The following is a 14,574-nucleotide window of genomic DNA, read 5'->3' on the forward strand; positions in this document are numbered from 1 at the left end:
CACAAGGAACAGCACTGGGATTTTTTTTTATATCACAACCTCTGGGTGCAGAAGCAGCAGCTCAACCAGTGAGCCACAGTGCTCTTTCTCCTATTTCTTCAGGAAACTTTAATTTGTCGGTCTGACAATATTTTTTTTTTTAATTCTTTATTTTGATTATTCATTACAATAATAACAAATATTCATGAATATCCACAAACACTCTGTATATAAAATACATTGAAACATATATAAGGTAATAAATCAACCATTATCTAGTCCACTTTATAGTGGTCGCCAGTATTTTCAATAGGAAATCAACTCTATCTATAATCTACCATCTTAGACAGGCTAAGTGTGGCTTACTTTATATATCATACATCATCCTAAAATGAAAATATCGATACTGAAAATTAAAGTTTCAACAAAGGTTTTCCCTTAATATAATCTTCTAACTGGGTTGGATCAAAAAAAACATATTTGTCACTTCCATGGAAATTTTAAAAAGAAAGTAAGTCCAACTGCCAAAACCTTAGGTTTTAGCTGGAGGAATTGCTTCCTTTTAAACTGAGTATGTCTAGAGACATCCGGAAAAATTATCACATGTTAGCCATAAAACAGGTCTTGTTTTTTCAAATAATATAATTTCAGAATTACCTGTTTTTCTAACTCTGTCTTAAAAACCACAAGAAGAGTTGCCCGTTTATTTATTATGTCTTTAGAAGATTCGAAAAACTGCGATACATTCAAACTATCAGGTGAAACTAGTTTATCCATTCCACCTTCTTCTTCTTTTTTTTCCAAATTCTTTATTCATTTTTTCCATCTTATAACAAGTATACAATATTACATCATTTAAAACTTTTACAAATTACTTGAATTTCTTTCTATTGTCCTCGTAAGTACATAAAATTTATTCCCTCCCCACCCACCCTTCCCTCAAATATTTCAATCAAAAATATCATAAATATTGTATTTTTTTTTTTATATTTTATTTATAAATTTTTCATTCTTACAATAATTTTAATTGTACATAAAAAATATTGTATTCTTAATTATTGATGAAACCTATAAAATAGAACATTATACCATCCACCCTCCCCCTATATATAAAATTACTGTCAGTGGAAAATGATGTCTAATCATTACAATAATTTGCCAATGGCCCCCAGATCTTTTTAAAATTATTGTAATTCCCATTCTGCAAAGCAATTACTCTTTCCATTTTGTAAATGTGGCACAATGAATTCCACCTTCTTCTACTATTTCCTTAGAAACTCTTGGGATGTAATAAAGGTTATCAACTTCAAAAATATCCACATTAGTATAATGTAATATCTCCTTTAAGTACATTCTCAAGAGTTCTAATGGAGACAAAAAATGTGTAATTGGAAAATTTAAGAAACAAAGGTTTTTAACCCTTATAGAATTCTCCAGTTTCTCTAATTTAGCATGAATCATCATATCATCCTTAATATTAGAGGCAGCGTTAACCTGTAAAGTATTTATATCTTGATCTAATTTTCCTAACTTTTTTGCTGCTTCTCCAATTTTAACTAAACTAAACTAAACTAAACTAAATCTTAAGTTTATATACCGCGTCATCTTCACAGAAGTGGAGCTCGACACGGTTTACAGGAATTAAAAGCAAAGAAAGGAGCTCCAATGGAAGGAAGGAGGGCTTGGTAAACAGGAAGGGGAGGGGGGGAGGGAGGGGGAAGTTACATTTTGGAGAAAAGCCAGGTTTTCAGATGTTTTCTGAAGTGTTGTAGGGAGGTCGAACTCCGAAGATGGGCAGTAAAGCTGTTCCATAGTTCGGTGATCCTGAAGAGGAGGGACGTTCCAAGTTTTCCTGTGTGGGAAATGCCATTTAGAGAAGGGAAGGATAGTTTGAATTTCTGAGTGGATCTGGTGGAATGAGTACTCGAGAGCCAAGATAGAGGAAAGAGGGGAGGAAGGATGCCGTGAAGAGATTTGAAGGTAAGACAGGCGCATTTGTAGCGAACCCTGAGGAAGACTGGGAGCCAGTGAAGCTTAGACAGAAGAGGGGAGACATGGTCGAATTTGCCTTTTGCAAAGATTAGTTTAGCTGCGGTGTTCTGAATCCATTGAAGAGGGCTTTTCTTTGTTAGGCTTAGGTAGATGGAGTTGCAGTAATCCAGTCTGGAAAGGATGATGGACTGGACAAGGACAGCGAAATGTTGCTGGTGGAAGCAGGATCTGACTTTCCTCAGCATATGAAGATTGAAAAAGCATTTTTTTACTAGGGAGTTGATGTGTTCGTTAAAGGACAATGTAGAGTCAATGATGATGCCCAGAACTTTGCTAGAGTGTTCAAGCTGCAGAGTGGTGCCAGAGGGAAGTGGGATGAGGGAGGGTAGCTGATCCAATTTCGGGCCAAGCCAAAGAAGTTTTGGTTTGGTCTCATTTAGTTTCATTTGAACGGTGAGAGCCCAGGATTGGAGATTTGTTATGCAAGTTGAGATGTTGTCAGAGAGGTTGGTGAGGTTAGAGTCAGTTTCGAGAAGGACAAGGATGTCATCGGCGTAGGTGTAAAGTGTCTCAGAGGTAGAAAGGTGGAGGAGTTTCAGGGAGGACATATAAACATTGAAAAGAATCGGGGATAGAGGTGAACCCTGGGGGACTCCGCAGAGTGGTTTCCAAGGGGAGGATGAGGTACCATTCATGTTAACGGAGTAGGAGCGGGAACGTAAGAATTTTGAGAACCAATCTAGGACTGTGGAATTTATGCCAATTTCGGAGAGTTGGAGGATTAGTATGTCGTGGTGGACAATGTCGAAAGCTGCAGAGAGGTCGAATTGAAGAAGGACAGCGAACTTGTTGCAGGAATGGAGTTGTTGGACCTTTGAGATCAAAGAGGCTAAGAGAGATTCAGTGCTGTAGTTGGGTCTGAATCCGTGTTGGTAGGGAAGGAGAATGGAGAATCTCTCAAGATAGGATGAGAGTTGGGTGGCTATGATAGATTCCAGCATTTTGGTCAGGAGAGGAATGTTGGCTATTGGGTGATAGCTGGAAGGAGTGGAGGGGTCCAGATCAGCCTTTTTCAAGAGAGGGGATAAGGAGATGCGTCCCATTTCTGTCGAAAATAGGCCTGAGAGCAGGGCAGAGTTTAAGAGTTTGGTGAGAGATGAGATGGCCTGAGCTGGAATGTTCTCATATAAGTAGGAGGGGAAAGGATCTAAGGTGCAGTTGCAAGATTTTAACTTGAGGCAGAGTTTAGAGACTTGGGAGTCGGAAACGGGCTCAAAGGCGGTCCAGGATCTATCGGCTGGGATATGGTTGGCCTCAGTTAGATTAGGTGTGGAGGTAGTGAGCACCAGAGAGTTGTAGGCGGGGGTTGGGGGAAAGGAGCATCGTAAGGTAGTCACTTTCTCATTGAAGAATTTTGCAAGATCGTTAGCAGATGGAGAGGAGGGGAGTGAGGAGGAATCGTGTTTAGAGGATATGGAACGCCAAATATTGAACAAAGTATTACTTTGGTTGTTGGAGCTGCAGATTTTGTTGCCGTAGTAGTTCTTCCTTGATTTTTTTAATTCGGTGTTGTAGAACTTAATGGAAGTCCTCCAGGACTGTCTATCCGTGGGGGATTTGGATTTTTTCCATTTTCGTTCTAGTGTACGACATTTCTGCTTTAGTTGTCTGTGGAGAGGAAGGTACCAGGGGGCCTTGCGGGTGTAGGAGACCGTTTTAGTGGATAGTGGGGCAAGGGAGTGGTAGGTGGTCTCAGAGAGGGTGATCCAATTGTGCCAGTTGGATTCAGGGTTTGGAGGGTTGTGGATGGCGGGAGTTAGGTTGAGGAATTTGGCCCAGAACAAATCGCTCGCAATTTTTTTCCGGAAGGTAATAGGATTGGGAGAATGAGGGGGGGGGGTTTCGAGGTGGGACATGAAGATGGGGAGGCAGAAAGTCCCTAGGAAGTGGTCGGACCAGGGGACGGGGTCCCAGCGAGTGTCGTCGATCGAAGTTTTGTATTCGGAGAGGTCGATGAAGCTGATGATGTCTAACGCATGTCCTTTTTCATGGGTTGGGGAAGGCGCCGGGGGGGGGGGGAAGCCTAAAGAGGTGAGGAAGTTGATGAGATCAGATGCATCCTTGTTGGTAGTATCGTTTAAGTGAAGATTAATATCCCCAATGATTAGTAATCTTTGGAATCTGAGAAAGGCGTTTGTAATGGTCTCAAGGATGAGGTCAGAGGATTTGTTCCAGGGGGATGAAGGTGGGCGGTATAAAAGCAAGATACCTAGTGGGTGCGGGTGGAGCTCATCATTGACAGAGGCTAGCATGTATTCTAGGGAAGCCTGGCTACCCTTATCAAGAAGCTGGACGTCGAAGAATGATTTATGGAGGAGTGCAAGACCACCTCCTTTCCGGTTAATTCTGGGGGAAAAGAGGCCTTGATAACCGTGGGAGCAGAGTTCATTTTGAGAGAAGAAGTCGTCATTATGCTCATTAATTTTTACTGTTATATCAGATGAAAATTGACATAAGTTCAAAACGTTTTTTTTGTAATGATGACTCTATTCTATTAACACTTAGCCATACATCGTTTAGAGTGATCACTTTATCTTTAGGGAGAACATCAGAACCTAGTCCCGTATCCATCTGTACGGAAGTCAGCCCTTTAGCTTCCCCTGAAGATTGTCCTGAAACCTCCAGTCCAGATAATAAAGATAATTGTAGGGGAGAGACTGCTCCCTCAATCGAGGGGGGAGATTCTACTGATCCCGGAGAATATGGTAGTTGAGGAGGTGGTGAAGGTTCCCCAGAGGATAATGAGGCAGCTTGAATATCTAAAGTTACCTGCTCTTCCACATGTGGCAAGATAGGAGCCATTAGATGACGATCCATTGGACCCATTATTGAAGTAGGTGGAATTACTTTGGCCTTCCTCTTGCCCATAGTAGTAGGATTAGATATACCTGGGGCTCAAAAGGGGCATGCCCCTTTAGCCATGCCCCTTCAGCTCGCAACCCTAGGCTAGCGACCATGGGCTGCGTACCGCAGCTGGCCGGCGATTAAAAGAGCCCAGGAAGGACCCTCTTAGCTGGCTGTAGCCAGGTAGCTGCGGGACTGCCTGTCCTGATGGAAACAGTGCTCAAAAGCACTGGCAGCCGGTCTAACAATATTAAATCCTCAACTTTCTTGCACATTTCTGTGGAAGTTGCTTCCACAGGCCGTCCAGTGTAAGGGTCATTGTCAATGGACTCTTTATCCCACTTAAACTGCTTGCTCCAAAATGTTACTTTGTAGGATGATGGGGCAGACTCACCATAAACTGTAGTCATGCATTCATTGATCTCTTTTGGCTTTATCCCTTCTTTTCTGAGAAATTTTATCACTGAACGGTGCTCCAAATCTAGCAGTTTCTTACTTGATTCGCACAAGGACTCTCCTGAGTCTCTTGGAATGTTAGACTCACACTGAGCTGCAGCTGTGCATGAATAACCTTGAGACATGTCACAACATGCACAGACTTGTTTCAACACAATTGCTACTTTCTTTCATACTCAGGTAGATACATTATTGAACGCTTCTTGTAAGACTATAAGATAAACCATACTGCAAGGTGAGGCATGGCCTAGTGGTAGAGCTTCTGCCTCAGCACCCTGAGGTTGTGATATAAAATCCCAGCACTGCTCCTTGTAAGCCTGAGCAAGTCACTTAATCCTCCATTGCTCTGGGTACATAATAAGTATCTGTATACAGTATATGTAAACACAAAAAGGCGGTATACAAGTCCCATTCCATTTCCCTTTACTGAGTCAGACCAAGGTCGAATAAGGGCTTCAAAAGTTCCAGACCGACTCAGAAGGACCTGGCAGATCCCAAAAAGATGATCAGTTTCTCATGGCTCACTTTAAGGTATATGCAAGGTTTCCCAAGTCTATTTGGCTAATTCTTTTTTAGGAACCTTTCCTCTGGGAACTTGACCAAACGTCTTTTGAACCTCACTGTATTAATTACCTTAATTCCTCTAAAAATTAAATGCCCTCATCCATAACCAGCTGGAAACTAATGTCTCCTCGCAGACCAACATGATTACTTCCCATACATATACTTAGCAGCGCTATTTAAATGGCCAGCACCACTGTGGATGGGCATACTAGATGGGCCATTTGGCCTTTATCTGCCATCATATTTCTATGTTTCTATGAATATAGACATTTAAGTTATTTACTAGTGCTTTATTTTATACTTTAGGAAAGCTGGCTGAATAACAAGCCAGATGTATCCTTAATAAGCAAAGTTGTTTGTTTATACATACTGCCTGAGCACCTTCCTGCAGGTGGTTTTCTGCCATTCTATCTGGAAAAGGAACTTGAGAGAGAAAAAGGAAAACTATACCACAGAAAGCTAGAACTCCAGGATTCTGTGCTTCCTGTATATGTTTCTAAAAGTTCTTAGGAACTGTTGACCCTTTTCTATATTCGTGAGAGCTACTCTAAAAGGGCATATCTACTCAAGTCTTGTGGCTTTTACTTAGAGAAACAAAAGAATCATTCTTTAAAACTTGTATATTGGTTCAATGGAAGATATCAAACAACTTAGTTTGTTTTCTATGAATGAAGATCTGGACCTTACCCTAAGTGTGCTGGACATTACAGAGTGAAGATGCAGTAGGCGATTTAAAGTCCCTTCCTCTAACTCTCGGAAATACAATCGGTAGAACTTGCTCAGCTGTTCAGGAACCAGAATGTTATGGTCTGCAAAAAGAGAAAGAACAAGAAAAATATTATGACATAAAAAATAAAAAATCTAAACAATGCAGTAAAAATCAATGAATTAATTATCAGAACCTCATTTAATGGGGAGAGATATGCATGCTTGTGTCTATGTTTTTGTGAATATGTGAACTATTAGATTTTATCAGCAAAACTAGTTTGCTGGTAGGAGGATATATATTTACCCCCTCTTCTATTAAACTGTGCTAGCAGAGAGCCGCGCTGCATGACCCACGCTGCTCCCGACGTTCATGGGAACTCTATGAGCGTCGGGAGCCGCACGAGCCATTCAGTGTGGCTCCCCATGCTAGAAACTGCTAGCGCAATTTCATAGAAGAAGGGATTAGACTACACATAGTACTCCTCACGGAAACATATGCACTGTAACTTCTTTCAGAAGCTCATGTATTGCAACACCATTACAAAAGCACATGTATTCTACCATCATTACAGAAGCTTATGTAAACCGCTCTGAATTGATTCCCCAGTCATTAGTAGCGGTATAGAAGCTTTCAATAAACACTATAGCACTGTAACACAATCTGCATGGGAGGAAAGCAGATTCTTCTGATCGTATTAGATGTGTGACATTTGAGCTGACTGATTGCTCTCTCCTCATCCTCAAGCTTCAGGAAAAATTTGGCTTTGGAGTTCAGCACTTGACTGCCTTTGATTCTATTTAGAAAATTGTTTTCCACATTTACTGGGGGGAAAAAAAGCCTCTCAGTCTCATGAATTGCCATATAAAGTTCCTGAAGGCTTCATTCTTGCCCCAACCCTTTCCAATTTACTCCTTTCACCACTAGTCACTCTTGACCTGACTTTTGCCTTTATTTATTTGAGCCTTCTACATCTTTATTTCTTCTCTCTTTCCTTTCCCATTTATGTTTGTAAGCCATTATGCTTTGCATTAGGCATGAACAGTGGTATATACCAATTATTTGTAAATAAATAAATGTATGCAGATTACATCCAGCTTCTAATAGTCTTTGAGCCTACTGGATCATTATCATTAATGAATTAAGGTATACTTAACCAGAAAACACAGTAGCCACTCTCTTTTCAAGGCATAGTCTCCCCCTCAATCTCTATTGTTTCCATCATCCAGGTGGTATACAATACAGTACAGTACTTAAATAAAGCCCATATCATTGTTCATTAATGAATATTCTACAGTACCTCCTTCATGTCTCAGATTCAGGTCTTAGCACATGCTTGGTCAGAGTTCATCTCAGTGCAATTGCAACTTATCATGCTTTCATGGGCATGAAGCCAATTTCCAAGCGTCCTGCTTTCAGGAGATTTATGCAGGTCTTTTAAATTTAAAACTACGTATAAAACAGCTGACTCAAGCTTAGGACCTAAATGCTCTTTCCATCAGTTCAAAGAATCACCCTTTGAGCCTTAGTTTGGATCAAGCACTACTGAAGTATGTACCTTGGAATATATTATAATTAGTAACCATAAATTCAGTACACGGAATTAGTGAACTTTATGCTTTAAAAGGGTCATGGATTTGACCCTTTGCATCCCCCTGCATCCCTTAGCTTGTGAGTCACCAGTAGAATGGCTGTATGATATTTGCTGTCTATGGTGAAAATGAAGTTGCCTACCTATAACAGATGTTCTCCATGGACAGCCACACTTCTCCCTCCCAACCCACCTGGTCTTAAAGCATGATTTGAAATGGACTGATGACTACAATTACCGTAACTTTGTTGCAGCCTCAGAAAGCTTTACCAGAACTTTCTCATCTTTAGGAAGCTGTACATGAACCAACTCTGTTCTAATGGCATCATCCAGTGGTGTGTTTGTAGAATCCTGCCACCTAAGCACTATTTTGCCAAAACTACTTAACTTACACAGGTCAGGGTATGAGTGAGACACAGATGTGGATCCCACATATGTATGTAACTTACAGAATACTGTAAGTCACTTGAGTGTCACATGGAACCATCATACAAGAAATTTTCATTTTTGGTGAAAACATGGTTCTTTATTCCACCTTTGGTTAGCTTCATTTGTTTAATTTTTTTTTTATTGCAAACTGCATAGCTGTACATTATGCATTACGATGGTATATTAAGACTTCCTGAATAAATAAATAAATAAATAACTGTACACTATCAGGCTGATATTAAAAGCAAATTATGTGTTCACCAGGAATCTGCAAATGCATAATCTGCTTATCCATAGAATTTCAAAACTTGTACATAAGGTATTGGGTCATTTACATTGTTAAATAAACTAATGCACTTCTCCCTCTATATTTGCAGGTTCGGCACTCATGACTGATTATTCACAATTTTTATCTTGCTGGCTCTGCCCCCCGAATGATGTAATCCTGGAGTGCCAAGAAAAAAGTTCAGCACTTTTTTTTCAGCGTGGTCAGGCATACGGCAGTGTCAGAGAAAGGTATGCAGAGAGAAAGCTCAACACTTGCTTTAGCGTGGTCAGGCATATGGCAGCACTGGAGAAAAGTATGCAGAGAGAAAATTTCTGCACTTGCTTCAGTTCTATAATACTGTACTGTACAGTACTTGAATTGTATTGCTAAAGTGTACAACTCAATGCAAGAACTGCAATCCGTAACTTTTTTTTTTTTAAACAATTACGAATATCAATGATAAGTTTTATTCACAATTTCATGGTATTAGCGAGGGCTATACCACAAACCCTGCGAATATGATAGCAAAATGTTATTCGTGGTTCATCTTTGACCCTCATGAATATGGAGGGAGAAGTGTACTATCAGTATAAATGCTGGCCAGCAGGGATGACATAGAGAAGACTCTAAAATCAATCTAGATAGCAGCTGCTATCCAAATACATTATGGGGCTCATAATCAAAAAAACACAAACATCTAAAAAGTGCCCTAAATAGGTACTTGGACGATCAAAAAGCCTGATCGTCCAAGTACCCATAACCAAAGCTGGTTTTAGACGTATCTAAAACCAGCTTAGGCCTTTCCCCTGCCTCTAAATGCATAGAGCGAAAAGAGGCATTTTAGAGGAAGGGAAAGGGCGGGAGGTGGGCCAACCTAGACATAGGCGTACAGCAGGTATAACCAAAAGTTTAGGCAGGTTTGACCAAGTCAAAACAGGTATAACTACCAAAAAAGGGGCCGCAGAGCTGATCGCTGCAGCTCAGCGGCCCCAGCAACCTGCCTACTGCACCTATCGCTGCAGGAGAGATGGCTCATCTCTCCAGTCACGATGGTGATCGCCATCCCCCCGAACCGCGGCACTTCGAGGTGAGCATCGCGGCAGGGCATCTCCCCTGCCGGTGATCCTCACCCCAAAGCGCCGCCGTTCGGGGGGTGGGTGATCACCATCGCGGCAGGAGAGATGAGCCATCTCTCCTGCAGCGATCCACCCCTCTCCCATGACTTGATCTGGGCAGGAGGGAGCTCAACCCCTCCTGCCCAGCGACACCCCTCCCCCTGACAAGATCGGGCAGGAGGGAGCTCAACCCCTCCTGCCCAGGTGACACCCCCCCAACAAGATCGGGTAGGAGGGAACCCAGCCCCTGCTGCCCAGGCGACACCCCCCAACAAGATTCGGGCAGGAGGGATCCCAGGCCCTCCTGCCCCGATACAGCCCCCCACGACTGCCCCCCTGAACCCCCGATCAGCCCGCCGAACACCTCCCCCCACCTGCCGACCCGTGAGACCCCACCGCCAACCCGCCACTCCCCCACACATATACCTGTGAAAAAGTTGGATGGAAAGACGGGTCCCAAGCCCAGCTAGCCGGCAGGCCCACCATCCTCAGAATGGCGGGCCTTAGGGCCTGATTGGCCCAGGCACCTCAAACCCTGCCCACAGGTGGGGCCTTAGGTGCCTGGGCCAACTTAAATCGGCTCAGTAGCCTTAGTCCCCTCCTGTGGGCGGGGCCTTAGGCACATGGGCTGGGTTGGGTGGGGTTTATGACGCCTGGGACAATCAGGCCCTAAGGCCCACCATTATGAGGATAGCGGTCCTGCTGGACAGACGGGCTTGGGACCCGTCCGTTTGTCCAACTTTTTCACAGGAGGTGTCAGGATGGGGGGGGGTGTCGTGGGGTCATAGGGGGGGTCTCACAGGTTGGCGGGAGGGTGAGGTGTTCAGCAGGCCGATTGGGGGTTCGGGGGGGGCAGTTGTTGGGGGGCTGTGTTGGGGCAGGAGGGCCTGGGATCCCTCCTGCCAAGATCTTAGTGGGGGTGGGGGTGTCACCTGAGCAGGAGGGGTTGAGCTCCCTCCTACCTGATCTTGTCGGGGGGGGGGGGTATCGCCAGGCAGGAGGGGTTAAGCTCCCTCCTGCTTGATCTTATAGGGTGGGGGTGTCGCCGGGCAGGATGGGTTGAGCTCCTTCCTGCCCGATCTTGTCGAGGGGGGAGTCGCCTGGGCAGAAGGGGTTGGGCTCCCTCCTGCCTAGATCGTTGTAGGGAGGGTGTCGCTGGGGCAGGAGGGCTTGGGCTCCCTCGTGCCCGGATTGTTGTCTTGGGGGGGTTGCTGGGGCAGGAGGGCTTGGGCTCCCTCCTGCCTGGATCGTTGTTGGGGGGTTGAGGGGTGGATTCTGTAACCGGTGTTGTTTTTGACAGACACAAGTTGCAGAATCCAGCTTTTAGGTGAAGGACTGGCTCCTCCTTCGCCTAAAAAAGGCTTTTTTTGGTTGATTATATGTTGTTAGTGTAGACCAAGGATGCCCACACTTTTTGGGCTTGCGAGCTACTTTTAAAATGACCAAGTCAAAATGATCTACCAACAATAAAATTTTTAAAAAACCACAAAGCACACTGTACGCATAGAAAGGAGAAATTAGGTTCTTACCTGCTAATTTACTTTCTTTTAGCTTCTCCAGACCAGTAGAGGTTAATCTTTACAAATGGGTATATATCCAATCATGACCAGCAGGTGGAGACTGAAAACAAAACTGTGGGACAGTATATAATATACTCCCTTCTCTATTTACCTCAGTCTGCCGAATAGCCAAGCAGAACCAAGAACTGGAAAACAGAAAGAAAACAATACTCCGAACAGGAGTAACAATTAACATACCCAAGTGCTGTTGGAAAATGCAGAGGAGAAATACCCGAAGGAAAATGTCCCCACAGCTCGCCAGCTAAGCCAGCCGAGCCACAGCCGCTGTTCTTCATTCTCCCCGGCCCTAGAAAAATACTAGAACCCGCAGCAAAAAACAAAAACTGCCCGCGAAACAGCCCCAACAACAACAACAACAACAGACAGGGTGGGGACCTCTACTGGTCTGGAGAAGCTAAAAGAAAGTAAATTAGCAGGTAAGAACCTAATTTCTCCTTCTTTAGCACTCTCCAGACCAGTAGAGGTTAATCTTTACAAATGGGACGTACCAAAGCAGTCCCTCTCACGGGTGGGACCCCCGAAGGGCCGATACCAGAACACGCTCACCGAACACCGCGTCCCGACGCGCCTGAACATCTACCCGATAATGTCTAACAAAGGAATGCAAGGAGGACCAAACTGCAGCCTTACAAATATCCACTGGAGGCACGAGCGACGACTCAGCCCAAGAAGCTGCCTGACCCTGAGTGGAATGAGCCTTGAGAAACTCCGGAACAGGCTTCTGTCTCAGAAGATAAGTGGAAGCAATCGTCTCCTTGATCCAGCGCGCAATAGTAGCCTTAGAAGCGCCAGCCCCCCGACGAGGACCCACCAGAAGGACAAAGAGATGATCGGATTTCCGGAATTCCCGGGTCCGCTGCACATCAGAGCGGAGGACCCAACCGACATCCAACTTGCGCAGCTGCCGTTGCTCAGAAGAGCCCTCCCGACTACCTAAGACCGGGAGGACCACCGATTGATTGACATGAAAAGGAGAAACTACTTTCGGCAGAAAGGAAGGAACAGGCCGCAAGACAACCCGCTCCCTAGAAAACTCCAAGAAGGGAGCCCTACAAGAGAAAGCCTGTAGCTCAGAAACACGCCTAGTGGAAGTAATGGCCACCAAAAAGACCGCCTTCAGAGTAAGGTCCTTCAAAGAACAGCCATCCAACGGCTCGAAAGGCAGGCGCACCAAAACAGAGAGAACCAGATTGAGATCCCAAGAGGGAACAGAGGGCCGTAGGGGAGGCCTGAGCAATTTGGCCGCCCGCAAAAAGCGAATCACATCAGGAATGGCCGACAAACGCTGACCTGTCACCAACCCTCGAAAAGCCGACAGGGCCGCAACTTGAACCCGGAGAGAAGACCAAGCCAGGCCTCTATCCAGGCCATCCTGCAAGAACTCTAGAATGTTAGGCAGGGAAGCGCGAAAAGAGACCACTCCCCGCGCCTGGCACCACCCCTCAAAGAGACGCCAAACCCGCACATAAGCCCAAGAGGTAGAAAGCCTCCGGGACCCCAAGAGTGTAGAGATCACCTTATCTGAATATCCCTTCTTACTAAGGCGACCCCTTTCAAGAGCCAAGCCGTAAGACAGAAGGGAGACGGGTCGAACATGGGAATGGGACCCTGCGTCAGAAGATCGTCCAAGAGGGGTAGAGGAAGAGGATCCGCCACCAGATGCCTCACCAGATCCGCATACCACGGAAGTCGAGGCCAATCCGGAGCCACCAAAACCACCAAACCCGGATGGTGAACAATGTGAAGAAGTACTCTGCCCACTAATGGCCAAGGAGGGAACACATAAAACAGTCCCTCCGTTGGCCACGGTTGGACCAGAGCATCCAGACCCTCGGCCAGACCGTCCCTGCAATGACTGAAGAAGCGGGGCACTTTGGCGTTGCCACTCGTGGCCATCAGGTCCATCAGGGGCTGCCCCCAAGCCTGCACTATCAACTGAAATGCCACGGCGCCGAGACACCGCTCTCCTGGATCCAGGAAGTGACGACTGAGGAAGTCCGCCTGAACATTTTCTACCCCGGCTATGTGAGAGGCCGAGAGATCCAGAAGATGGGACTCCGCCCAAACCATGAGCCGAGCCGCCTCCTGCGCCACCTGAGAGCTCTTGGTGCCCCCCTGATGATTGACATAAGCCACCGCCGTGGCATTGTCCGACAGGACTCTGACCGACTTGCCCAACAAAAGGTAGTGGAAAGCTAACAGCGCCAGACGGACCGCTCTGGTCTCCAACACGTTGATCGACCAGGAGGCCTCCTCCGTGGACCAGGTGCCCTGAGCTGAGTGACCCAAACACTGAGCCCCCAACCGAGGAGACTCGCATCCGTAAGGAGCACCGTCCACTGCGGGAGATCCAGACCCACCCCCTGGACCAGGTGAGGGGTCCGGAGCCACCAACGCAGACTGCAGCGCGCCATGCCTCGCAGGTGAACAGGAGCATCCAAACCGTGCCTCTGGGGAGACCACCTCCGGAGCAGAGCATACTGAAGAGGACGCATGTGGGCCCGCGCCCACCTCACCACGTCCAGGGACACCGCCATCAACCCCAAGACTTGGAGGAAATCTCGCGCCCGAGGACACCGGGACGCCAAAAGCAGGCGAATCTGAGATTGCAATTTGCTCACCCGGGCCTCTGGAAGGAAGACCTTCCCCAAGGAGGTGTCGAACAGAACCCCAAGGTACTCCAGACGCTGAGCCGGGACCAACCGACTCTTGGAAAGGTTGACCACCCAGCCCAGCGACCGGAGAAACTCCACCACCCGAGCCATAACCCGGGAGCTCTCCTGCAACAACTTTGCCCGAATCAACCACTCGTCCAGGTAGGGGTGTACCAGAATGCCCTCCGACCGCAAGGCTGCCGCGACGACCACCATCACCTTGGTGAACGTCCGGGGAGCCGTGGCCAGACCAAAGGGAAGCGCACAGAACTGATAGTGCCGACCCAAGATCGCAAAAGTGAAGGAAGCGCTGATGAGAGACCCGAATGGGAACAT

The 14,574-nt window shown here is 46.0% G+C and overlaps 1 protein-coding gene across 1 annotated transcript in view; it reads right to left on the bottom strand.

Moving 5' to 3' along the window:
- Positions 1 to 14,574, bottom strand: part of LOC117369378 (kinesin-like protein KIF19) — a 145,702-nt gene that overhangs the window by 69,171 nt on the left and 61,957 nt on the right. The window contains exon 7 of the mRNA XM_033963861.1: positions 6,583 to 6,704. Within this exon, the coding sequence (XP_033819752.1) occupies positions 6,583 to 6,704 (122 nt within the window). The remainder of the gene's footprint in view (positions 1 to 6,582; positions 6,705 to 14,574) is intronic.

The sequence above is a fragment of the Geotrypetes seraphini genome, chromosome 11, assembly GCF_902459505.1.
Source record: "Geotrypetes seraphini chromosome 11, aGeoSer1.1, whole genome shotgun sequence".
NCBI lineage: Eukaryota > Metazoa > Chordata > Amphibia > Gymnophiona > Dermophiidae > Geotrypetes > Geotrypetes seraphini.